Consider the following 27,753-nt stretch of genomic DNA (forward strand, 5'->3'; position numbering starts at 1 on the left):
AGTCATGCAACCTTTCTCAATGACGTTCGTTTTGCTTGTTGTCTGTATAGGGTCTTTTAAGTTCGTTAGCTGCTGTTTTAGTGTGCTGGTGGGTTTGTGGGCTACCCTGATGCCAAGAGGTCCGAGTAGTCTGGCAGTCATTTCAGAAATGTCTTTGATGTAGGGGAGAGTGGTTATGGTTTCTGGGCCCATGTTGTCTGTTTGTTTGGGAGGAAAACAACAACAAACTGCCATTCCTAGATGTCACAGTAGACCGAACAGTCAATGGGCAACTTCAAACCAGCGTCTACAGGAAAACAACACATACGGACCAAATACTGAACTACAGGAGCAACCATCCCAACACCCACAAACGAAGCTGCATTAGAACATTATTCCAACAAGCCACCACACACTGCAGCACAGAGGAACTACGAAGAGCAGAAGAAAATCACCTATACAGCGTATTCAAAAAGAATGGGTACCCAATGAACACAGTCCGTTGATTTCTCAGCAACAAACCCAAACAAACAGACAAAACGGGCTCAGAAACCATAACCACTCTCCCCTACATCAAAGACATTTCCGAAATGACTGCCAGACTACTAGACCTCTTGGCATCAGGGTAGCCCACAAACCCACCAGCTAATAAACTTAAAAGACCCTATACAGACAACAAGCAAAACGAATGTCATCTACAAAATACCTTGCAAGAACCGTGACAAACACTACATTGGACAAACTGGCAGAAAGCTAGCCACCAGGGTACATGAACATCAACTAGCCACAAAACGACATGACGCACTATCACTCGTATCCGTACATACAGATAAGGAAGGATACCACTTTGATTGACACCACTCGACACATCCATCCTAGGACAAGCCAAACAGAGACACGCATGAGAATTCCTAGAAGCATGGCATTCCAACCGGAACTCCATCAACAAACACATTGATTTGGAGCCAATCTACCAAGCTCTGAGAAAAAGAACAGGAAATGACATCACCAATGCAGGAAATGACATCACCAACCCAAGGAAACCAAAACAGATAAATAGAAAGCGGGACATAACACCAGCACTTCGTTGGAGGCTCACTGAAGATGTTACCTAGAATGGTGACAAAACGTCTGAAAACTAACCTTCCAGCTCAGCGAGCAAACTCACATCCAGAACCTCAACCTGAGCTACAAGTCTTCTCAAAACTCACTCAACCAATTCTTCATCTGTATTAATGCATAAAGATCTGTATTAATATATACCATATGCTTTAACTTTATCCACTAATCTCTTATCAGGGACCTTATTAAAAATGTTCTGAACATTCAAATACACAACATCTACTGATTCTTCCTTATCTATTCTACTAGTTATATCCTCAAAAGGCTCCAGTAAATATGCTATGCCTTCCATAAACCTATGCTGACTTTGTCGATTCCAATTAATGCTTTCTAAATGTTCTGTTATCATGCCTTTTATATTAGACTCTAGCATTTTCCCCACTATTAATGATAGGCTAACTATTCTGTAATGCTCTGCTGTTTTCTCTTCCTCCACGTTTTAAAAAAAAAAGTGGTGTTACATTTGTCACCTTCTAATCTGTTGGAATTGCTCCAGAGTCTATAGAATGTTGGAAGATGGCCAGTAATGTATCCAATATTTCCTGCACCACTTACTTTAGTACTCTGAGAATCAGATTATCAGGCCTGGTGACTTTTCAGCCTTTAACCCTAACAATTGTCCCTCGCACCATTTTCTTACAAAGGTGACTTCCTTGAATTCGATTCTGTCACTAGCCCTTGGCTTTCCTAACATTCTGCAGGATTATATGCATTCTCTGCTGAGAAGACAGAACCAAAGCATATGCTCAATTTTTCTATCATTTCTCTATTCCCCATTATAAATGCCTCCAGTTCTAACTTTTTGTCTTCACATATTTACAGAAGCTTTTATAGGTAGTTTCCATATCCCGGTCAGTGAGCTCTCACACTTTATTCTACCTCTTGATCAAATGTTTTTCTTTCTTCTGCTCAATTCTAAAATACACCCAAAATCATTAGGCTTTGTTTTTTCTGGCAATTTTACATGCCTCTTCTTTGGCTCTAACAATATCCCTAATTTATATTTTCAAGGCATGATTGAGCTATCTTTCATCTTTTATTTTTGCATTTAACAGGGATGAACATTTGTCATTAAATCATACACACTTTCTTTAAATATGAACCATTGCCTATCCACTGTCAAAACCTTTCATAAAGGTTCCCAAATTGAACATAACCAATTACTGCTTCATACCCTCAAGTTGCTTTATTTAGTTTCAGGACCCTAATTTTAGATTTGACTACTTTACTCTGCATCTTAATGGAGAATTGTATCATTTTATGGTCACTCGTCCCCAAAGGGCCCCAAACAAAAAGATAGTTAATTAACCTTGTCTCATTGCACAGTACCCAGTCTACACTGGCTTGTTCTTTGGCTTATTCCTCAAGCATTGATTAACAAGCCATTGCATATACACTCCAAGAAATCTTCCCACAATACCATGCAAGCTCGATTTGTCTAATCTACATGCAAATTAAAATTATCAATGATCACAGTTGTACCCTTACTCTTGCATCTCTGATTTCTTGTTTAATGCCTTTATTTAAATCTGCCATTTGGGGGCATATGTACAACACCAAACAATGCTTCATGCCCCTTAGTATTTCTTATCTCCACCCAAATAGATTCCACATCATGATTTTCTGAGCTAATATCATCAGGAAAGTATTTTTCTCTTTTACAAATGATGCTACCCCATCGCCTTACCATTCTTTGATATCCTTCCTAAATAATTAATACTCTGGATGTTCAGTTCATATCCTTGTTAATCCCGCAGCTAAGTTTCTGTAATCACAACTATATCATAACCATTTATATCTAATTGTGCTGCTAATTCATTTACCTGAGTGCAACTGCTCCACACATCAAGACACAAAGTCTTTAGACTTCTTTTTTCATCCTTGTAAGTCATCTTATCTTTAATTCAGGAAGGGAAACAGGCACTGACTGCAGGGGCAGACAACTTATGCTGAACTTATATTGAGCCTTGGCAGATCTCAGCCAACTACTATGTACTTTGGGATGCCATATTTGAAGATGTGAATGAAGAGCGCAGAAGAGGTTTACAAGAATGGTTCCAGGGATAAGAAATAATCAGAGAAGTTGGGACTGTTTTCTTGCAGAAAAAAGGTCGACGGGAGTTATGATAAACGTTTCAAAATCGTGAGGTGTTTAGATACAGTAGAAAGAGACAGACTGTTGCTGTTTGTGAAAGGATCAACAATTAGAAGGCACAAATTGAAAGTGCGTTGCAAAACAGTCAAACACAATGGAAGAAAATTCTTCTTCACCGAGTGAGTAGCTCAGGTCTGGAACAGTGTTTTGCAGCGTGTTGGTGAAATTCAGTTGGGGCATACAAAAGGCCATTGGATGACAATTTAACTACAAATGATGCATGGGGTAATGGGGGAAAGACAGGTTGTTTGGAGAAAGTCAAACCACTCAGTGAGCCAATGTAGACATGGTAGGCCAAATTGCTGCCTCCTACACTGTAACAATTTTGAGATATCATGATCAATCAAGTAGCTAGAGCATACAAGATGATCATGTACTCCTTCATGTTTACTTGTTCTCTGCAAGAATCACCTAAAACTAATCGCATAACTATATCTTTTCTTAACACTTTTGAAAAAGAAAACACATTCTTCTCAATAAATGGTACAGACAAATGTTAGGTCATTCAAAAACCGATTAGACAGAAAGGATTAAACATACAAAGGCTGCGAGAAGCAACAATCCAATAATTTCCTAATTGGACTTTTCTTACATCTTGAACTAGACACTAGCTTTCTATCAAACTGTATACTTTCTTACCTTCCACTATGCTGGATTTAGCGGTAAACCCTGATGTTGTTTTAAGAGCTCCATTAAACACCACAAAAGAGGCTCCTGTAACTACAGCACATTGAAAAACAAGTTACTTAACATTGATCTTTATAGTATTCCCCAATTTCCACTAAAGCAGGAATGCAAAATGCAAGCTACCTTTCCTGGACTTCCCAGCAATAGTGTTTGCCTGTGTTTGATGACTTTTATCATCATTCTGTACGCAGACCAGGTGGGAGTCAGCATGCAAACTAAAACATGCTCCCATGGTAATAACATGTTCATTGGAAGACGTCACTACCTTCATGACCTGTGAAACAGGAAGAGGCAATCTTTGAAAGACAAGTATTCTTGGCAAGGCATAAATTACCACCAGCAGTGCACACACTAATCCACACAATTTTCTCCTCTGCAAGTATGTACCACTCTGACAGAGTTCAGTTTGATTCTTATTACCTACCTCATTGTACCTTCGCTTAGGTATTTTAACAGTACTTTGCCCCATCTCAACAAGAAGTACTAATCCCTCGATTGTGGGCAGAGTATATTGGTAATTTCGAAGATCCTGCAAAGGAGTGTAAAATGTGAATATGAATGACAAAAATTCAGCTAAGAAGCACTTAGACAAAGTTTTGACCATAAATACTTAGCAATAAAATCAACAAAAAATCTTGAGACCAAGTTGCTTGATCAGCAGTACATGGTTATGATGCTCGACTGAGTAACCTAGAAGTTGAAATTCCATAATAACATGAAATTGGAAGTGACTTGGTCTGTACCAGTAAAATAACCACAAACACTTATTCAGTCAAGGTGCTCATGGAATATCTTTCATATCCCAGGTTGATGTAGAGCTCTTCTCCCACAGTACACGATAACCTCAATGTCCTTTGAAGTTCACAAGTCACTCAAATGTAACAGAATGAATAAATTGGTAAAGCCCATCAACAAACAGGACAATGCACACAGGTATGCTCAGGTGACTTTAAGGTATTTTAAATCAACCTATCCAAAATTTTATGATATACCATTGGAGTAGGTGGAACTCAAAACCAGGTCCACCAGCTCAGATATATGTGGACAATGCCGCTGTGCCTCCAGTGACCTTAAGTCTTCCACGTTGACTGAACTGCATCATATTAATCAAGCAAAAAACCAGCTGTTGTAGTCTCAAAATCATGCCAACCAAGCACATGCCATATTTGTTGTCGGTATGTCCCATTACATCAGGATAAACCAATAAGAGACGAGATGAAGGCACGATACAACTGGATGAGATTGTCCCGAAATCTTTAAACATTTGTCTGCAATTCCTAAGCTCAGATCAAAGCCAAATACTTTTCATCAAAACCCTTCACAATTCTGAACGCCTTGATAAACTTTCCTAACCTGATTTAATAACTTTACAACTAAAACCTAGCAAGACTCAGCGCATTTCAGTAAATGTCTCCACTGTCTGTCCATTCTAATAACACATAACACTCTGAAGTTACTTGTAATACTCAAAAGTACTGTATACATCCTGATCAGTGTACTTGATAACATACTCCTAATTATCTCTAAAGCAACATATACAATGCTGTCTAATCCTTGGAAGGGATGCACCATTAGTTAGAGAAATAAACAAACAGTCCGAGAACATTTATACAACAGAACTGCATGTCGGCTAAAAAGTTTCTTACCCAGGTTACTGCCCTTCATTAAAATATCAAAATACCAGCAAAAATTGTCTTATGCAGCTTGGTTTGCAAATGCACAATCACAACATCCACTGCATTTCCTTGATGAAGATCCCAATTTCCTCAAAAACCACAATTCAACTTTTTGGAAGGTCTTCCTTTTTACACATCCATCCCAACTACCATTATCTTTCTAAAGCAAATGTTCAATTTTATTCCAAGACGTTTTCCACAAATTTATCCATTATCACATTATGCTAGTGTGGTTCTGGAAAGGTAATAGATTTATACATCACTCTGCAATGTGATCATTCAAGAGTTATACTGGATTACTACATTACAATCTATAACAATGCTGTAGAAATTGTGCTGTTTATTTCACATCTGTCAGGAGATTACTTTCAAAGGCAAAGGTATGAGCATTCCATTTCAGTTAATCCTCACAGTCTTGAGTGGGTCGATCCATTAGTGTTGATTTTGCACAATTTGCATTTTGGAATGCAAAAAGTCAGAAACAGGACTGATGCATTTTACTTTATTTTATAAATGGTTATGTACAAAAGCAAGGGAGGGAGTGGCAAACAAGTACAGAAACTAAGATATAAAGCAAAACACTTACTGCTAGCAAATTCATGATGGTATGACCTGTTTCTCCAAACAGTTCTTTACGGAATCGAACACTCATTAAAGGACAAGGATAAACTATAAATGAAATATGCACCAATTAATAACAACTTTGTGGCAGAAACATTAGAATAATTATTGGAAATAATTATAGATAGGTCTATTATCTGTGCCATTGCTGTCAGATATCTGAAATTTGAATACAGTTTTGAATGCTTTTCATGAACTTCTGGAGACTTAAAGAAAACACAATCGCCTGATCAGTGTCGTAATATTTACACACATCATGACCAACACAAAATAGAACTATTACACATTACATATACTGAAAAAGGACAATTAGTTCAAAGTGGAAGAAATTCTGTTCGCTTGTGAAAATGGGTGAATTTTTGCACCACCCCCCCCACCCACCTCAGGAGTAGTCAGTCAGCCCATCAGATCATAGCTCGTCTAATAATGCTCAACACCACTTTCCTGCCTTTCCCCCCCTAACTCTTGATTCCCTGACTAACAACTTCTTTCTCAACCTTGAATATACATATTGACCCAACCATCTGCAGTGAAAAATTCCACAAACTCACTATCATCTGAGAGATGAAATTCCTTTTCTTCTCTGTCCTAGCTGGACAACTCCTTAGTGAAATTATGCCCTTTGGTTCTAAATCCTCCCACCAGGGGAAACAATCTTTTGTTACCTAGCCTGTCAAACCTTTAACGTATCTTGTATGTTTCAATAAGGATCCTCTCATTCTTCTAAACTGCAATTAGTACAGGCCTAACTGATTTAACTTTTCCTTAAAAGAAAGATCCCTCTGTTGTCTGTTGGACTTAAAGAAGCAAACATGGCAGCCAACTGAAGAAAGCAAGGAGGGTGAGGAAGAAATAAAATCTAATAGAACAGATTTTATCTTGCAAATTTGTGGCTGGATTACAGAAGTTCATATATATAAAACATGGTACCGAAACATTCCTACAATGATTATCATGTTAAAAATAGTCATATTTACATTTTAAATTAACAGTGAGATATTGTAATATTGATTACTGGCATTGCATATGACAGACAATGTAACAATGACCGGTCAAATTCACTAACACCATAAGATGTTACTTTAAACCACAAATCATGAACACAGTTTTCCCATGTTACCTGAAGCCAGATGTTTAGCTCCTTTCATTAAATCAACTTTCTGTTTTCTTTTTCCAATGAACTAAAATTCAAACCAAATCTTTCAATCTTACCCAAGTCATAAACAAGTATAAGCAGAAAAAAGCACAACCTGAATCAATCTACGGAAAAAAAGTCATAAAGACAGCGCACTGCATTCACAAACTATCACTTCAAATAAGATCTAGCCACATTCATAGATACAGAAATAGTTCTAATGTTATGTCCAAACACATGAAAACTTACCATTGTATTCTGCACCCAATCTCAGCATGAGTCGAATAGGGAAGACTTTTGCCCAAGGTACTTCCAGTTTCTGAATGAGGATTCCAAACAAAAATGGACTACTTGGAAGGAGTAAATCTGTCAGTGGCTGGAATGTGGGTGTGACAAATAAGAATCCTCCATGATCTTTACTGCCTAGAAAATTTTCAGTGAAGGTGATGTTTCCTAAATTTCCAACAGTTTTCCCTGTTTGATAAAAAGTGGAATAAATAGCAAGGTATGTTCACAGGAACAAAAGGTAAGCATTATTTAAAACAACCTGTATTTCTGCAGCTTCTAGTTAGAAAATAATAGTCTCACAAGATGTTTTCAAAAGTAAAATATGACTGAACCACATGAACTATTAGGTCTGATGACCCAAAGCTTGATCAAAGAAGTGCTTGTTTAGCAGTTTTTCAAAAGGAAACAAGCAAAGTAATCAGGTAGACAAGTGTAGAGGGGAATTCCAATTTGAGTTTTAGATAACCAAAGGTTCAGTCACCAAATAATATGACAATTAAATTGGGAAACTTAAGGAGGTCAAAATTAGATAAGTGTAAATATTTAAGCACTATGGGTTGGAGAAATTTAGACAGATTGGGGAGTGCAGGGGTAGAAGGGTCAATGGAGGAATTTGAAAACAATCTTGAGAATTTTAAAATCAACATATTGCTAGAACAGGAGTCAATATCAGTCAGCAAATGCAGTTATGGCAGAATGAGACTTGAGCAACAAGTTATGGATGGCCTCAAGTTTGAGGAAGGCAAAATGCAAGAGACTGGCCAGCAATGTTTCAGCATAGTCAAATCTAGAGGTAACGAAGGCACACATGAGGATTTCAGCAGATGAGCAGAGACAGGAGTGAATTTGAACAATGTCACTGAAATGGAAGTAGTTGTCCTTATTGATGATGTAACTGAGCGTTTGTAAGGTTTTCTCAGACTCCCATACAAGAACAAAGTTGTAAACATACTGGTGCAGTCTCAAACTGTAGCAGGGAGAGATGGTGTCAGCAGCTTGGACCCAAACTTCGAAGAGACATCCAGTAAAAATGGCTTAACTCTTTCCAATACCTAGAGGAAACTTTTGTTCATCCAGTATTACATGCTAGATGAACAGTCTGTTAAGGCAGTAACAGTGGAGAAACCAGAAGAGATGGATGACGGTTGTTAAATGATGGTCGCTGAACAGCAGCATGCAGTAGCAGTTGTCTATAAATAAGAATGAAATCAAATGCAAGTAGTTTCAACCAGCTGGATAACAGGGGTTAGCTCTTGTGGCACAGTGGTGTCCCCCCTACCCCTGAACTGGAACACCCAGGTTCAAGTCCCCCATGCTCCAGGGATGTGTTGGAACATCTCTGAACTGGTTGACTAGAAAAACAATACTTTAAAGGGATGCAGCTGAGGGCACAATTCATCATTTAGGTCCTCTGTTGTACACTACTAGTGGTCCTACTCCTTGGACTGAGACAGTCAGGTTCAAGTCCCACCTGCTTCAGAGGTGTGTGCTAACATCTCTGAACAGGCTGATTAGCAAAATAGGTTAAATTAAAATTTAACAGGAGTTCAGCTGCTGAAGGAAATTGGTATGGTCAACTGTGTCAAAGTCTCCAGACAGGTCAAGGCGGCTTAGGAGGGATAGCTACCTTTGTCACAATCAGATTGTATGTTAATTTGAAGTTTAGTTAAGAATGCAGTTTGGAGCCAGGGCAGAAACCTGCTTGGAGAGAAAAGACAGTGGGTCTTAAACCAACAAAAAAATCCTAACCTCTCCTTGAATCTTTCTACCAATTACCTCAAATCTATGCTTTCCTGTTTTTTTTATCCCACAAAATTAAACAGTGGAGTTGGCAGTGGAGGCCAACTCTCTGGATACTTTCAAGAAAGAGATGGATAGAGCTCTTAAAGATAGTGGAATCAAGGGTTATGGGGATAAGGCAGGACCAGGATACTGATTGTGGATGATCAGCCATGATCATAATGAATGGTGGCGCTGGCTGACAGGGCCGAATGGCCTACTCCAGCACCTACTGTCTATTATCTAAACAGACCACCCTTATTTACTCTACCGAGGTTCCTGAATTTTATACACCCAAATTAATTCACCCCTCAAACTACTCTATGCAGAGGACCCCATCCAACCTGACCTTTCCTCCAAAGTTGAATTTTCAACTCCTGACAACTTTATAAGACCGTAAGACATAGGAGTAGAAGTAAGGCCATTCGACCAAAGTCTATCTAATTCTCCTCCACATTCTCCCCTGTGCAATGACAGCATTCTTGTAACATGCTGACCAGAATTCCATACAGCACTCAACCTATGGTCCAACAAGTGTTCCGTTCAGTTCCTGTAAAAACAATGCTGTTCTTATAATCTTTGCCTCAGTTAACAAAGGAAGCATGTCATATGGCTTCTTATTAACTTTATAAACCTATCTGCCACTGTTAATGATTGGAGACATTCATTCCAAGCTCACTCTGTTCCTCCACATGACTCAATATCAACATTCTCTCTAAACTGGGCAGGTGCACAGCTGCTCTAGGATTCCACACTAACTACAGCATTGACTTCTGCTTTCGGAGGTCAACGTTGCATATGGACTTCAGAATCCAGATACAGAAACAAAAAAGAATGAGGGGGAATACTGTGCAGTACCCTCCCCACATGTTCTATTTCCTCGTCTTGATGCAATTCTCAAAATGTATGCATTCATTTTTCTGGATTAGTCCCATTTATATTTTTCTGTTTAATTACCAAGATCATGGATATCTTCTTTAAGTTCTTCCTCTTCACTGTCACCCTCATAGCCATTTTATGTATCATCTGAAAATATCTTTGTCATATTTTCTGCATTTGATTTTGTGGGAGTCAGTTAGCTGGGTGGATGGTGTACGATGCAGATTGATGCCAATTCCCATACAGGCTGAAGTTACTATGAAGGTCTCACCTTTTCACCGTTGACCCTGGCTGAAGGAAGGGTGTGTAACCCTCAGGTTGAAGCACCACCATTCACCTCTCTCCAATGACAGAGCAACCTTACGGTCCTCTTTGACTATAGCAACCTTATCTTTACCTTACCTTTGAGTTTGAATCATTGATATAACTTATTATTGGATGTGAGGGCAGAGGAGTCAGCAAAAAGGAATCTAAGGACTTAGGGGGAGAAAAGAATCCAGGACTTATCCTTACATTTTAGAATGTTCCTAGAATAATTAGCAATTGAGCTTGGATAGCTAAACCAGTTACCTGCCATGTCTTTTCAAATCTTGTATTTAAAGAAATAGATGACAGCCAAATCAACAGCACAAACAGGGTAAGGGGGAAAACAAAAGTATGATTGAAAAGAAGAGACAGTAGGAACTGCAGATACTGGAGAATCTGGAGATAACAAGGTATAGAGCTGGATGAACACAACAGGCCAAGCTGCAGAGGAACAGAAAAGCTGCTCTATCTCTGATAGCTCTCTCTCCTTCTTGGACCCCTCTGTTACCATCTCTGGCAACCGATATCCGTTTCAAGCCCACCGAATCCCACAGCTACCTAGAATACACCTCCTCCCATATATTTGAGACATATAAAATAATCAGAGGGTTAAATAGGGTGGATAGGGAGAGCCTTTTTCCTTGGATGGTGACAGCGAGCATGAGGGGGCATAGCTTTAAATTGAGGGGTGAAAGATGTGGGACAGATGTCAGAGGTAGTTTCTTTACTCAGAGTAGTAAGGGAATGGAACGCTTTGCCTGCAATGGTAGTAGATTCACTAACTTTAGGTACATCTAAGTCATCATTGGATAAGCACATGGACGTACATGAAATAGCGTACGTTAGATGGGCTTGAGATCGGTATGACAGGTCGGCACAACATGGAGGGCCGAAGGGCCTGTACTGTGCTGTAATGTTCTATGTTCACATTCCTGCAAAAAAATGCCATCCCCTATTCCCAATTCCTTCGCCTCCATCGCATCCGCTCCCAGGATGAAGCATTCCACTCCCAAACATCTCAGATGTCCTCATTTTTCAAGGACCGCAACTTCCCCCCCTTCAATGATTGACAATGCCCTTGACCGTGTCTCCTGCAACTCATCCCTCACACCCCCTCCCTGCAATAACCGAAACAGAATTCCCCTTGTCCTCAACCAACACCCCACCAACCTCCGGATGCAAAGCATCACCCTCCAACACTTCCACCATCTGCAATCCGACCCCACCACTTTTTTTCCCTCCATGCCCTTATCTGCTTTCTGGAAGAAACACTCTTTCTGGGACTCCCTTGTCCGCTCCACACTCCCCTCCAGCCCCACCACACCTGGCACTTTTCCCTGCAACCGCAGGAAGTGCTACACCTGCCCCTAGACCTACCTCCTCACCCCTATCCCAGGCCCCAAGACGACTTTCCACATCAAGCAGATGTTCACCTGCACATCTGCCGATGTGGTATACTGTATCCGCTGTTCCCATTGTGGCCTCCTCTACATTGGGAAAACCAAGTGGAGGCTTGGAGACTGCTTTGCAGAATGTCTATGCTTGGTTTGTACTAAACAACTGCAACTCCCAGTCGTGAACCATTTCAACTCCCCATCCCATTCCTCAGATAACATGTCCATCCTGGTCCTCCTGCAGTGCCACAATGATGCACCCATAGGTTGCAGGAGCAGTACCTTATATTCTGCTTGGGAACCCTCCAGCCCAATGGAATCAATGTGGACCTCGTAAGCTTCAAAATCTCCCCTCCCCCTACTGCATACCAAAGCCACCTCCCGCCGCCCACCTCCCTAACCTGTCCTTCCTCCCACCTATCCCCTCCACCCACCTCCTACCTACTAGCTTCATCCTGACACTTGGATCTGTCCATCCTCCCCGGACTGATCTATCCCCTCCGCACCTACACTCATCTTTACTGGCTCCATCCCCGCCTCTATGATCTGTCTGTCTCCTCTCCACTTACCTTCTCCTCTATCATTCTTCTATCTGCCTCCCCCATCTCCCTATTTATTTCAGAATCCTCTTACCCTCTCCCATTTCTGAAGAAGGGACTAGGCCCGAAACGTCAGATTTCCTGCTCGGCCTGCTGTATACATTCAGCTCTACATCTTGTTATCCATGACTGAAAAGAACATGTTTCTTCAAAAGATTTTAACCTGCAACTTTGGGCAGAGTACAATGGTTCACTTACAACAAATTGAATATCTTATTCCTTGAACTAAATTGCTCAATTTAACTTGTCCACACTTGGCAATGCAATTTCAATAAATAATTACATTTTACAAATTAGCTAGAAATATCACTTGTAAAATCCAACAACTAGATTGGAAAAGAGATCAGTTTTATACATTGTAGTTTGGTGCAAGAATTTATGTTATGATTAATTGCATAATGGGGCATTGCAGGCATACCTTTAGTTGCATCCTGATAAAGTGCAATAAAAACATTAAAGATGTCTTTGGGAATTGTATTTTCATTAGGCATACGAAACAACAGAATGACAACTTCTGCCTGGCCCAAACCATGTAATCCATTGGATACAAAGCACCAACATTTATTTGCAGCATCTAGGTATCAGAGATGAGAAGGAAAAATGTAAATGTTTCTGAAAAAAAAAAGTGTTATTAATCAACTAGTAGTCCATTTTTGGTAAACAAATATAAATATATTGCCAATGAAGCAACGTTAAGCCTTAGAAAAATTACTGATGTTGAACAATCTTTACTAAAGCATCTCACTAAGCGATCACATTGAGATCAGACAGAAGCACTGGGAGAAAACTGAGGCAAGGCAAACTACGTCACAGCAGCAGGAAGTGACTCGTGATTACTAGTAATTTTGTTCATTCAGTTGTGAATCAATGATCTGAAATAGGTGGATATAAATTTTCCAAGTTAATTGACAGCAAAACAGAAAAAGAAAATGCAATCAAATGATGAATAATTAGGGATGCAAAGTAATGTTGATTTATTTCTTAGTAAAAAAAAATTTGAATGCAGACAATGCTGGCATTATGGTAATGCACAGTTGTAAATGATTATGCGAGCACAAAAGAAGAGGGGCTGGATTTGGGCAGAGATTAACTCATGTGTGGTCATCTGCAGGGTCAAGAGATGGCAAGATTAGGACTGTGGCCATGCCCATGGAATAAGACAGATAAAGCGAAGATGTTTAGGCAATACTGAGGGACAGACATTTCAGTGCAATTTGCTCATTTGAAAAATCAACACCACTCCAGGCTGTTTAGGTCATATGCCCCGTTTCTGAACTTTATATTTTATATACCTCTACAGAAAAGGAGACTGACGTTACAAGAAAAGCAATTGTTCCATGCAGAAGTTGAGCAAAGCAATGTGTGAAGATATCTTGGGAGAACCTTGAAACACCACTCAACCAATTCACAAGGATCAGCAAAAGTGCTGGAATAATGTAATAAAATGCTCAAAGGAGTCATTCAACGGATTACAAATCGACCTTGGTCTTGTATACACTTAGCAACCCAAGCTCTATAGTCCTCTGGAGTAAACAATTCAAGATATTGACTGCCTCAAAATAAATTTCTTCTTGCCTCTGTCCTAACTGGGTGATCTTTCAGTCGGATTACGTCCTTTGGTCCAAGGCACTTCCACAAGGGCAATCAATCGCTCAGCATTCAACCCGTCAAACCCCTAAGAGTTTTTTTATTTCACTAAGGTCGTCTCTCAATTCTCTAAACGTAAATGAATTAGGTCTCAAATTACTCAGCTTCTCTTCATATGACAATCCCTTCATACCCAGGATCAATGTGGTGAACCTACTCCGGACTGCCTACAAATGTCAATGTATCTTTTATTACATAAGGGAATCTAAACTGTTTACAGTATTCTAGTTTGGTCTAATCAATGCCTTGCATAGTTATAGCAAGATTTCCTATTTTTATTCTCCATTCCCTTTGAAATAAAGACTGTTATTCTATTTGTCTTTCGAGTTACACCGAACTTGTATTTATGCACACGGCTTCCCACATCCCTCTGAAACATAATCTCTCACATATTATATTCCATCTGCCAAGCCTTTACCCACTCACTTAACCTGTCTCCATCCCTCTGCACTGTTATCCTCATTACTTGCCTTCATACCCATTTTTGCGTTATCTGTGAACTCGGCTAATGAAATCACTTTCCTCATCCAAGTAATTAATAACTTGTTAAAATAATTGTGGCCCTAACACTGATCCTGTGGCAATCTGCTAGTTATAAACTGCCATCCCATAAATACGCTTCTTATCCCAACACTCTGGCTAACTAATGGAAGACAATCTATTCAGGCAATAAAGCACCCTAGAACGGAGAAATAAAAGATGGCATGAGGAAAAGATGCCTGATGGGAGTGGGTTTACAAAAACAAAGTAATAGCTTAGGATTCAGACACCTCTACTCAACATACAACTTTCTAAAATGGAGAGCGTACTTACAGTTCACAAGTTTCACATTTACTAGAAGATTGGCATTTAACACAAACGTCAAGGGATTTGACCCTCCATCCTCCAGGAGCAGGATTGCCTGGTTCTGAGATGGATGTTCCTCCACCACCACTGGGCATCCTCAGCAAGTAGAAAGTTAAAAAAATTACAACTGAATGAAGATGATCCTTTGTCCACTTGATTACACCCTTCTGGAATACAGTCTTCCAATGTAAAGCTTTAGCGTTCACAAATTCAGAGAAAGTAGAAATCTGCTACAATATACATCTCAACACCAAGTACAAACTAACACTGAAAAATGTTCAATATTATTCACATATTTCAGTCTAGATTGTGACCCAAAGTTTTCCTCACAATCTTCAGACTCATATGATTTCGATCAGCTAAGCTAAGCAATCAAGTTTAGTTTTACCACATTCAAGACAAATCCTCAAGTTTAGCACTGTCTGCAATGTTATTAAAAAGTCACATGACAGCTACAACCGAAATAGAATATTAACAACTTACAATGTGACAATTTGCAGTGGTTGTGGAAAATTATTTATCTGAATATCAAAAATAAAGACTTCTCAAAATATCAGAGGATGAGGCCCAGGTCAAATTCAAACTGACTGCTATTTTTTGCTTTATTCAGATAATTTCTCAAATCAAGTACAACAATTTATAGTTGAAATCTGTAACAAATTTTAAAATTCAAAAAATCATTTTGATTTATATGGCAAACTCAGACTCGACCAAAGACCAGTCAATAAGTTAACTGGCTATGTACTTCATTACAATTTGTCTGATCTTGCTGTACACATGACTACCACAACCACCTCCATGTCAGTATCTGATCCTTCATTATTGATAAAGCACATTTGGATCTTTGAGAGATGTGACAGGCAAGGTTTTTTAAAAGCTGTCATTTTACAGAGAGGCAAATACATCTACATACAATTTTCATTTCATTTTAAATATGTACAACAAAACTTGATAAAAACTTTGAAGTATCAGTATGAAATACCTTTATCTTTTATTGCCACAATAAGGGGAGGGAGATCATGTGCATTATCTGGAACGAGGCTAATGGCTTTTGCGACAGACTTTCCAATAGTTGCCAGTGCTCTATAGTCTGCTCGATAAGTATCCTTAGGTGTAATGCCCTCTTCAAGACTTGCTAAAACAGTTTTTGTTGAAGTTGAATCAGTCCTCCACGCATCAACTTGACTTACAGCTTCAGAATGTATATTATCTCCTGCATTACAAGACGAAGGCTACAAAGTGGAGAAAGGACTTAAAAGTAACTGAAGATTTTAAAAACATTTTAAAATCCCGCTATATAAATGCTTGTTTGAATGTTTTATCTGAAAAAGTGAGAGGAAAATACAAATTAACCGTGCTTTAAATCAAGCGGTGTCTGCCACTAAACAGCTGAATTTGCTGCAGACTAGGAATTAATTTGATATTTACCCACGCTACTTTTGATTCTTGTGTGATGTGACTTATTTGGTACACATCATCTGGCATTTGCTTGCCTACGCCGACTGTTGAATTTCCTGTCATTCTTGTTGAGTCTGCCATTTCTCCATTTGGCAGGATACCATCTGCAAACCAGACCCTTCTGTGTTCTCTAGAACAGATGCCTGTGTAAGAAATGATGTCCTTTAAAATTAATACGTATCAATAAAATCACAAACATGTCAAGAAAACTGCACTATTTCTATTTTCTTCCACATCACAATTTAAAGGGTTGAAAATTTTAATGCAAGAAACATGCTTTCAAATATCTTATGTAACGAATGATTCCAAACCTAATATAACAATACATAAAAATGTCTTATTCTCAACTGTAAAGTCAGGAAAGACATTCACATATATGTTGACACAAACAAATTGAACAATTTATGGATCAAAAGAGTACTAATATGTACCAACAATTTATTTATTGCCAATTAAGTTATGGTGATTGGTGTCTGATTAGTGGTTTGGCCACTAAGTATTTTGCAGAATTCGGGTCATGATTTTATACAAAGGATCCAGAGATAGAGATGAATTCAATGTTCACATACAAGATAATTCAAAGATTTCCTAAGTGGTCTACTGGGTGAAAACCTATATAATTAATAGTAATGTAGCAAGTATGTAGTACTAAGCAACACAGAAATTTGATTCCCAATCTGCACTGTTTTGCTCTGTAGTTCTGAACCAGTAATCACACTCAAAACATGAACTTTGGTTCTCTCTCCACAGATGCTGAGCTTCTCCAGCATCTTACGCTTTTATTTCAGATTTCAAGCGTCCACAATATTTTGCTTTGTTCTAATTGGGGGTTCCATGTCTTTGGGTAGGGATAAAAGGAACATGCAAGTTAGGGCTCATAGAATTCCTACTATACGGAAGCAGGCCATTCAGCCCATACCAACCTTCCGAAGAGCATCCCAACGAAACAACCCCCTACCCAGTTCACAAAACCCTGCATTTCCTACAGCTAACGGACCTAACCGACAACCATGGACACGATGGGGAAATTTTCGCATCGCCAATTCACCTAACCAGCACATCACTATGGGAAGAAACCAGAGGACCTGGAGGAAAGCCATGCAAACACAGTGAGAATGTGCAAACTCCACACAGACAGTGGCCAGAGTGTGGGATCAATCTCAGGTCCCTGGCGCAGAGGCTAACCTGTGCTAACCAGGGTGTGCTGACCACTTAACCACCGTGCTGCTTGTTCTTCTGAGCTCTGCTCAGTGGCCCTCAAAATGCACATGTAGATATCATGGGGAGACAAATCCTCAACTGACTCAAAGACAACAAAAGACTATTCAACTGTGATATTATCCATCACTTGCCTGTGTCTCATGGATGTTGTAACAGAGGTTTGGAAGGGATGCTTCAACTGTATATTCAATTATGCACTCAAATCAGAACAGTTACACTGGCCTCGGAAGAGACTGGCCAGAATTAAACTATGATTAAAAGAGCTAAATTAAAGGCCAGTAGCATAAAAATAATCTATATTTGCATCAATTTATAAGTCTTGCGGAGGGCTCTTGTGGTGCAATGATAGTGTCTACCTTTGGGCCAGAGGACCAAGTTCAGATCCTACCATCTCCAGAAGTGTATCACAACACATCTGAACAGATGTATTTAAAAAAAATACAAGTTTATGGGGGTGCACTAATCAAATAAGAAATCTCTTGGAGATATTGTGTTTTCACTTAATTTAGCTTAACTTAAAATAGATCATCTAAATATGCTCAAATTAAATCAGTACAACTGAAAGTTAATTAACAAATCTGATAAATAAGGTTAGACTGACATTGGCAGGTGGGAGCTCATGGAGAGTATTTATGCTCCTGTACAACTATAAAATGCCATCATTTTCTGCAACTAATGGAATATCAAGCACTGTTGTTGAGCTGGAATCGGAGCTGTAGGCATATTGGGGCATTAGGGAGTGGGGCAGTTACCTGAACATTTCAGGAGGCAGTCTGTCATATCCGTAGGAGGAGGAAGCAGAAAATATTTCTTCAATTATATTGCAACGTTTGTCAAAGATCAGAAGCTGATAAGAATTTGTGTTTTTTAAAAGGACAACTTTTTATCTCAACACTTTACACATGATTACTTTCAAGTTTGTTTACAAACAGAAAAATTAATTGTTACTTCAGTGCAGTACTGAGGAATTTGGAGGTACTGACTTTTATAAGAATGGTGGTTCTAGCTGCCCTATTATGAAGGCAGTAAAAATGAACTAACAATCCTCTCAAAGGGAGCAAGGGAAGTTATCTTTTGGTGTCGCGGCCAGTGTTTCTCCCTCAATCAATAACACAAAACAAATAAAGATGCTGCTTGGCCTGCTGTGTTCATCCAGCCCCACACTTCGTTATCTCGGAGTTTTAATTATCACTGTTGAACGTTGTTCATCTGTATACAATATTGTCAGCTGCATTTCTCAGGTTAAAACAGTCCTCATCAACTTTCATGTACTTTGGGAGGTCCTGAAGTCACAAAATACAGTGCTTTATCTATAGAGTACAAATTAATAATGTTCATGTACAAGGTAGGCAGCCAAGATGCTCACAACAAGATTCCATAATTAACAATGAATTTTTTGGTGGTGAAAGAACGCACCACTGGTCAGGATAACACAAACTGCCTCTATCAGTTCAAATAGTGCACCAGGACATTGAATGTTCACTTCAAAAGGGAGTTCATTCAACAATCATTGGTTTAATGTTTCATTTAGATCATCACACTTTACAATGCAGTAGTTCCTCAGCAATTCATTGTTAATTTATGTCATCCACTCATGTTTACTTTAATTCTGGCCTCATTTAGCACTGACAAGACATTCAATAAGAACATCAATATAGCCAAATAACACGCGCTTTGGAAGGAGGTACAATGCCCAAAGATGAAGGACCAAAATCAATAATATCAGAACACAGCTCTTGAAAGTGAAGTTAAGAAAAATCATGAACTGATAAAATTCAGAATATTGATTGGACCCTGTTGAAAACGGCCATTTTATTCAAAAGAAAGTACTTATACTGGCACCTTCTCAAGGGCAAAGAGGGATGAGAAATAAACACTTGTCCAGCCAGAGATGTTTATATCCCAGGAATGAATTTTCAAAACAAAAATTCCTTGTTCAATGTCAGTCTGTTCTAAAATGGTACTCCATACACAGATGAACTGTTTATTTTAAAAATAATTTCAGAAGTTAAAGACTAACATTTTATATTAAATTTAAATTCTAATGCTGATTAGTAACTGAAGCATAGTACAGGGGATGTAGATTTCTGCAAGTATTTGAGTACACTTTCAAAGAACATCTGATATCTTATGTTCTTATTTTTACAATACTCTACTAAATGAACTAGGCATTTTAATTTGCAAGAAACTAAGTCACAAGGTTGAACAAAGTCACTCATAAGAAGCAACTCAGTCAGTGTAGAGATGACACGGCGTAGAGCTGGATGAACACAGCAGGCCAAGCAGTATCAGAGGAGCAGGAAAGCTGATATTTCAGGCCTTATCCTGCCTCCCGGACCTGTCCATCCTCCCTGGACTGACCTATCCCCTCCCTAACTCCCCACCTACACTCACCTTTACTGGCTCCACCCTCGCCTGTCTGACCTGTCTGTCTCCTCTCCACCTATCTTCTCCTTTATCCATCTTCTATCTACCTTCCCCTCTCTCCCCATTTATTTCAGAATCCCCTTTCCCTCTCCCATTTCTGAAGAAGGGCCTAGACCTGAAACTTCAGCTTTCCTGCTCCTCTGATATTGCTTGGCCTGTTGTGTTTATCCAACTCTACACCTTGTCGTCTCAGATTCTCCAGTATTGGCAGTTCCTACTATCACCTAAATATTACTTTAAAAATTAGAGTGCAGTAATGCAGGTACACAAGTTATAAAAAGGGACATCACATGGATATGACAGAAATTCAATTTAATAAAAATAATTTACAAACTTCCAACTATTTCATCAATGTCCTACAGTGGAAAAACCTGGCACTGATACACAGTGTGATCTGCCCATAACTCCAGTACTACACAAGACAAAGGGCTCTCCATTACTCTCTCAGGATTTCTAGTTACCCAGAAAACTGAACTGGACAGCCATATACATGCTGTAATTAGAGTCGTGGGTCAGAGACCAGGAATTCTGCAGTAACTCACCTCTTGCCTGTTATGCTTGTTGCGTGTCCAACATCCACTAGGCACACATCAGCAGTGAGATAGAATACTCCACACTTGCCTGGATGGTGCAACTCCAACAATGCTCAGGATGATAACACCATCCACGACAAAGCAGCCAGCCTGATTGTCATCACATCCACTACCTTGAATATGCACTGTTTCAAATGACTGACAGTGACAGTAATGTACAAGATGCCCTGCAGCAACTCACCAAAGGTCCTTTAATCGCATTTTTCAAACCCACAATCGCTACCACCTAGAAGGACAAGGACAGCAGATACTTGAGAACACCACCACCTGCAAGATCCCCTCCAAGGCACACATTATCCAGACTTGTAAATATAGTGCCGTTTCATCAATGTCACTGATTTGAAGTCCAAGAACAACTTCCCTCATAGTCCCTACAGATGCTTCTACACCCCTACTTTCAAGGAGGCAGCTCAACACCATCTTAAATCAGAGTAATGAAGCAGCATAAATGAGGCAATAAATGCTGGCATAGCCAGGAAGCCCACATTCCCAGGAACAAATGAAAAAAGAGTTATTCAATAAAATCAGACTTTTGCTGATGTTGCCCACACCTAGAATTCAAAAAAATAACTCAAAAAAGGATCTTGAAAGTTTGTTCATGAAGGGTCAACCCTCTGCTCAACTTGAACGTGCATTTACCGGGATCACAACATTTTATAATTCCCTGTTAGATTTAAGCTTCATTTTTATGCTCATTAATCAATAATATGAAATTCAGTTGTGGTACAACACACCTTGGATCACTTCCAAACGGACTCATACCTCTGGTGGGGAACGTTATGCACCAGTTTTACTGTGATTTGGTGATCTGCAGCAGAAATATAATCATGCAGCACGATCAACTGAAAGAAAGGGTATTACATCTCCTAATATATGCACCAACTGCAGTACAACTGTGTAATGTGATTCTTGTGAACAAGCAATGTGTACACATTGTTTGCAATCGGCAGAAAATAAAGTACATTGCATCTTTGTCAGCAGAAAAATTCAAAAAGTTGCTGTAAACTTATATTCAGAGACAGAATAGTCCTATCAAAGTCAATTCAGACATTTGAAACCAGACATTGAGCACAGACACATAGTTGTACTGTATGAAACGTGCATAAAGTACCTCTGCTTTCCTAGAAAAGACAGCAGCACAATCTGTTCTGAGCTCAAATGCTCTTCAGAGTCCTCTTTCCTCCTTTTAACCCACCATTTTTAAATAAGTTTTTAGTGTTCAGTCTTAAAATTGTGGCCCAATTGTAAATTTTGCTTGATAACAGAATATATTATCACTGTAATGTACCTAACATTTTGCTACATTGAGGTGCTACATAAATTTGTTCTTGTTTTCTTTCTTCACCAGGTGTTACAGGCTGTTCACTCCCTCCCTCTTCATTATCCAAGGCCCCAACATATCTTCCAGGTGAAGCAGCACTTAACCTGCACTTCACTCAATCTTGTGTTCTGTATTCACTGCTTACAATGTGGTCTCCCTACATTGGAGAAACAAAGTGCAGACTAGGCATTCACTTTGCAGAACACCTCTGTTCTGTCTGCAAAAAGGACCCTGAGCTTCCAGTTGCCTGCCACTTCAACACGCCACCATGATCACTGGTCAACATCTGTCTCAGGCTTGCTGAAGTGCTCCAGCAAAGCTCAGCTCAAACTGGAAGAACATCTCTCATTTTCCACTTGGAGACTCTACAGCCTTCTGGACCTAATACTGAGTTCAGTAGTTTTATGGCCTAAGGCACCTTCTCCCACATTCTTACACTGGGCCTTGTCACCACATACGCTGCTACCACACACAATTTATTGTCAGCCTCTAACAATCCCCATTTAGCAGCTATTCATTCTCCCAAACTGGCCTTTCACCGCTCCTTTTCCTGTGGAACTGTTTTTCTCTCTTTGGGTTCTATCTCTACCTATCCTTCACTCTTTCACCCTTTCCCATTATCTGTGTAAGTAACAACCTTACCCTAGCTACCATCAGTTCTGAAGGAGGGTCACTGGCTCAAACATTGACTATTGTTCTCTGTCTGCAGATGCTGCTAGACCTGCTGACCTTTTCCAGCAACTTCTGTTTTTGTTTCTCATTTCCAGTATCCACCAGTTCTTTTGTTATTTCATTTAAGTAAAAATTAAACACTGGTGCAACAGAGGCACTTGTGAGATACTTCAGAAGAGGTATTAACAAACAACTGACTGTGGTCCCTGATTAGAAGACAAAAGTGATAGCAAAGGTGTTTTATTGGCCAGCAATCCTCACTTCACTGATTGTCAAAGCTTTTAAAAATACATGAACAGCACCATGTTAATGTGGGTGACTTGAAAATGAATTAATATTGGCTTAGATTTGAGACAATAAAACAGTATTTTGTGGAGAGAGCAGTTACTTCCTCCTTTGTATAATGATGGGTGAACTGGATTTAAGACAACTTGATACAATGCCTGAAATGCCACTTGGCCTCCTGGACGGTGTTCCAACTTGTAATTATAAGCACTTAGTATTGGAGTACTAAATTTGGCTTGACCTATGCGTGACACTGCCTTGTATTCTTTAAGTAGACCTAACAGAGATTTGTGGTTTGTTATTATTACAAGGTATTTGTTGAACTTCCTTTCTCCAAATGTGACAGCAAAACCTTACTTCTTTATCTGGGCATTTTTACATTCTGCATTAGCCAGAGTTCTTGATGCACATGCTATTGGGCATTCCTCACCGTTGTGCCATCTATGAGCTAATACTACCCCAATGCTACAGGGATAATCACATGATTCTACCAGATCTCACTTGGGATCACAGGGTGCCATCACCTTCGAGGATAACAGCTGGTTCATCACTTCCCTGAAAGCTATTGCTTGGCTATGCTGCAGACTGACTTACAGTCCCTTTGCTCAGGATACATTGTGAGAGTGAGACTGTATAATTGTATTCACTCAAGTGATGTTCCCCAAACTCAAATGGACTAGCAAGGGTGTCCACTTCCACTGGAATACCCTGTAACTCATATGCTCCACTTGTTGCATTTTCCAATGTTAAAACAAATTGTTGATCTTGTTTGAAAACCAGCTGGGTTTCAGAAAGTTGGTTCTTTTGCATGGTTAACCATCAACTCTTGTCGCCATTGGAATAACTCAAGAGAGGCTGATATCCCTTCACCAATTCACCCTTTATTTGCACGTGGAGAGTCCTTAACACTAAACCAGCTCCCCCAATGCCAGCTGTCAGGATGAACTGGATATCTGATACTGCCATTCTTATCTGTTAGCCAGGGCTCCCTGATTGGTTGAGATTAATAGCCCTAATCAGGGAACTTATTCTACGATGTGCATTTGGCTGACCTCATTATAATCACAATAATGCCTGTATAGACTTTGTAAGTTGATTCAGATGAATGAACTTTCTGACACAATTTTGAAAGCTAACCAATTGTGTAATATGTAGTAGCAAATTGGGAAATATAATTCAAATCCGAAGCAAAGTTTTAAATCTTCATTTTCATCTCATTATTCACATCATTGTTTGTAATGGATAACAGCCGATCAAAGTCTCTAACGCAAAGAGAAAATTGCAAGAGGAAACAAATTGCCCAATTTTTACATTTTCCTCACAACAGCCTCGAGGCACTTTTATGGCTAACTTACGCAAAGCCAGAATTTATTTTTGGGAGATGATGGTAAAGAACACAGGCAATGTGGATACATCTTGCGTTGTTTTGTGACATAACGCAGTAACGAAATCAACTAGATGTAACACCATCCTTCCATGAAAAAAAATGGCGATGCACTCTCTGGATCTAAAGGCAGAATAACTGGTTACGTAGTCAGTCAGTAAGAACATGCCTTTTAAAACAGGGAGCTCCAATGGAACACCATGATTTCTTCTCACAACTCCTTGAACTTTAGTTGACTTCATTCAGATGAAGTTTTCACCTCTTGTTGCTGATTGCAACAATTCTCCACCAGTCATAAATTGAACTGTCTCAACCTAAATAAAACCTTATGAATCTGAACAGAATGGTCACCATAAATTAACAAATAGGTAATGGCTGGTGTATAACATGTATGAATTCATACCACAAGTCAAGAAAATCTTTTGAGGTAGGAATTAAATTAATGTTAGAAAATCAGTGAATTTTTTACTCTGTACTTGCCCTGATTTGTAGTACTTTAACTTGACAGTGATGCAAACAGAAAGAGAAAAGGTGCTTCATACTTAAGCAGTAATAGGCTATGCCCCTCCCAAAGAAAAAATAAAGTTCTTGCAATGAAATGAAAAGTACTCTCAACAGCAAATGAAATGAAAACCAAACATAATTTTTTCACATTATCTGTTTCTACGAGACAAAAGAAGTGAAATCTAATAAAAACTAAAACAAATCAACAAATACCTGTGCTTGCGTTTCTTGGGTGTTTTAGTACTGAGACTGGTACCATGACAGTGGGGGGAGGGGAGTTGAGGGTGCCAGATGCCTGAGCTTGCTGCAGAGGTGGAACTGTGGAACAATATTCTGATGGGATATTAGGGTTAGGGCTTGGACCAGTTGGACTCATCATAGTCTTAAATGCTTGAGCTGCAAAAGACCAAATAAAATGTGCTAGTTTATGAACAGTTGACCTGAAACTATCCAACAGCTCCCAAAAATCACCAAAATGTTTCCAGCAGTCATTCATATTAATACATAGAATCAACAGTAAAGCTGAGGTTTAACTCATTCAACTGATGTTGAATTCAGAACATATACAAAATCAAAAATGATACACATTTAGGTTCCAATGGTAACTTGACTTGCTATACTTGAATAGTACCAAAATCTAACTAAGACTGAAAAAAAACGAAGTGGTCAGCAAAGCAGAAATAAGCTAAAAAGGGTATAAAAGATGCTAGTTGAAAAAGCTCACTTAACATGTTACATAGGCTTCAGCATGTTTCATTCAGCACTTTAGCACCACACTACCATATTTTGGTTACAATGTAGTCATATTATTCGTAATTTACTTTGTACAAGTTAATCCTTTTTATAGTACAGAACTGGACTACTGTTGGAAGGAGATATTTTGTCAAGGCTTTTCATTTTGGACTCATCAGAACATTAACAAGAATGGCAATGTACAAGAACAGCATTTCATACTGCATGAGAAGAAAGTGCTCATCAGTTGGCAAGTGGATTTACAGTCATGCAGCATGGAAACAGACCCTTCAGTTCAACTCTTCCAATACAATCATCTTGGCTAAACTAAACTAGTTCCATTTGCCAGCATTTAGCTCATATCCTTCCAAACCTTTCCTACTGGATTTGATTGGTAGGCAGGTAGGCTAATGGCAGAGATGTTGTCAAGTAAAATGTACCAGCTCATGGTGACTAACAGCTAAATGTCAAGATATATTTAAATTTAAACTCACAACACTGACTTAATTGATCAAGGCACTGCATTGAAAATGAACTAGAGGACGACTATAGCCTATTTTGTTCGGTCAAAACAATACTATGTCCAGTTCTGGTCACCCTGCAAACAGAAGGATATTATTAAACTGTAGCGGGTTCAGAAAAGATTTACCACGATATTGCCAGCACTGGAAGGTGAATTATAAGGAGAGGCTGGATGGGCTGGGACTTTTTCACAGGAGTGTAAGAGGTAGAGGAGAGATCTTCTAGAGGTTTGTAAAATAATGAGGGGCATAAGACCATAAGACATAGGAGTGGAAGTGCGGCCATTCGGCCCATCGATGGATAAGGTGAATCGCAAAGATCCTTTGCTTAGGAAGGGTGGAGTTCAAAACTAGAGGGCATATTTTAAGGTGAGAGTAGAAAGATTTATAAAAAAGGACATGTTAGGCAACTTTTTCACACAGAGGGTGCTTGGATATGGTATGAACTGCCAGACAAAGTGATAAATACAGGTACAGTTACAACATTGGAAAGATATTTGGTTAGGCAGATGAATAGAGAAGGTTTAGAGGGATATGGGCCAAGTATGACTAGTTTAGTTTGGGAAACATGGTCAGCATGGACTTGTTGGATCAAAACAGTCTGTTTCCGTGCTGTATGTCTCTATGACTATATTCTGTACCATAACCTCTCACCCAGTAAAGTGCCTAGTCTGCTACAGAATGCTCTGGAAGAATAACTTGTTCAAACATTTGAGCAACAGGCAAAGCTAGCTATTTCATGTTGCTAATATGCAGTCGCAACATAGCAGCGTTCACCACTAAACAACTGCTGTCAAATCATAAATCCAATCACACAAGCGAATAATGTTGTACATGAATTTCAGAAGAGCACTGATGCTAATAAATGTATGCCTTATGCCCCAAAGAGAGACAGATCATATCAGTTTGGCCCTTCGGCTGTTCGTAACAGGCAAGGCACTGATTATACCCAACCAGCTGTTGCTTGCAAACTTAAAAGGGTGTTCAACACTCGATTTGATTGCACGGCTGGAGAACATTTGCTGAATAATCCTGAGTGTACAAGGATTTAAACAGTCAAACTGATTTTGGATCATCAGCTAGAGTTGCAATGTCATGTACTGGAAGAGACAGAGGTCCCCTGCTCTTTGCAGACATAAAGAACATGTAAACACATTGCACCTGTTCCAATTTAAAATAGGTGACAGTCATTCTCCCACAGGGCAATGCCTTCACCAATCACAAATCATCCTGTCTGGCTGAAATTAAACAAAACCTGGTAGTTGTCTGCTGCTATTTACAAATAGGTGAATTCTCCATGGAAATGTCTCTTCCAATTACATTCCACATGCCAATCAACGCAGTCTCCTTATCTAGTGTAATATGTTGCTCCTCTTTACATTGGTATTCTTGTGAATGTCCTGATAAGTGCAAGACAAAAAGCTTGAATAAAATCTGTCTTTTCTCAGGAACACTTTATAGTATTTTTTGACTAATTGGCAGTGGATTAGTTGAACTAATAAAACATGAACTTGTGAATGAT

The 27,753-nt window shown here is 39.2% G+C and overlaps 1 protein-coding gene across 4 annotated transcripts in view; it reads right to left on the reverse strand.

Moving 5' to 3' along the window:
- Nucleotides 1–27,753, reverse strand: part of LOC125450797 (zinc finger FYVE domain-containing protein 16-like) — a 78,672-nt gene that overhangs the window by 19,805 nt on the left and 31,114 nt on the right. For 2 of the 4 annotated variants that reach the window (XM_048526983.2, XM_059644782.1), the window contains exons 5-14: nt 25,192–25,374; nt 16,542–16,714; nt 16,096–16,345; nt 15,081–15,209; nt 13,039–13,194; nt 7,625–7,849; nt 6,206–6,288; nt 4,368–4,472; nt 4,067–4,217; nt 3,896–3,976 (exon numbers count right to left, since the gene is read on the reverse strand). In XM_048526983.2, the coding sequence (XP_048382940.2) occupies nt 3,896–3,976; nt 4,067–4,217; nt 4,368–4,472; nt 6,206–6,288; nt 7,625–7,849; nt 13,039–13,194; nt 15,081–15,209; nt 16,096–16,345; nt 16,542–16,714; nt 25,192–25,374 (1,536 nt within the window). The remainder of the gene's footprint in view (nt 1–3,895; nt 3,977–4,066; nt 4,218–4,367; nt 4,473–6,205; nt 6,289–7,624; nt 7,850–13,038; nt 13,195–15,080; nt 15,210–16,095; nt 16,346–16,541; nt 16,715–25,191; nt 25,375–27,753) is intronic. The other 2 variants (XM_059644783.1, XM_059644784.1) reach the window with 2 other exon arrangements.

The sequence above is a fragment of the Stegostoma tigrinum genome, chromosome 3 (genome assembly GCF_030684315.1).
Source record: "Stegostoma tigrinum isolate sSteTig4 chromosome 3, sSteTig4.hap1, whole genome shotgun sequence".
Classification (NCBI taxonomy): Eukaryota; Metazoa; Chordata; class Chondrichthyes; order Orectolobiformes; family Stegostomatidae; genus Stegostoma; species Stegostoma tigrinum.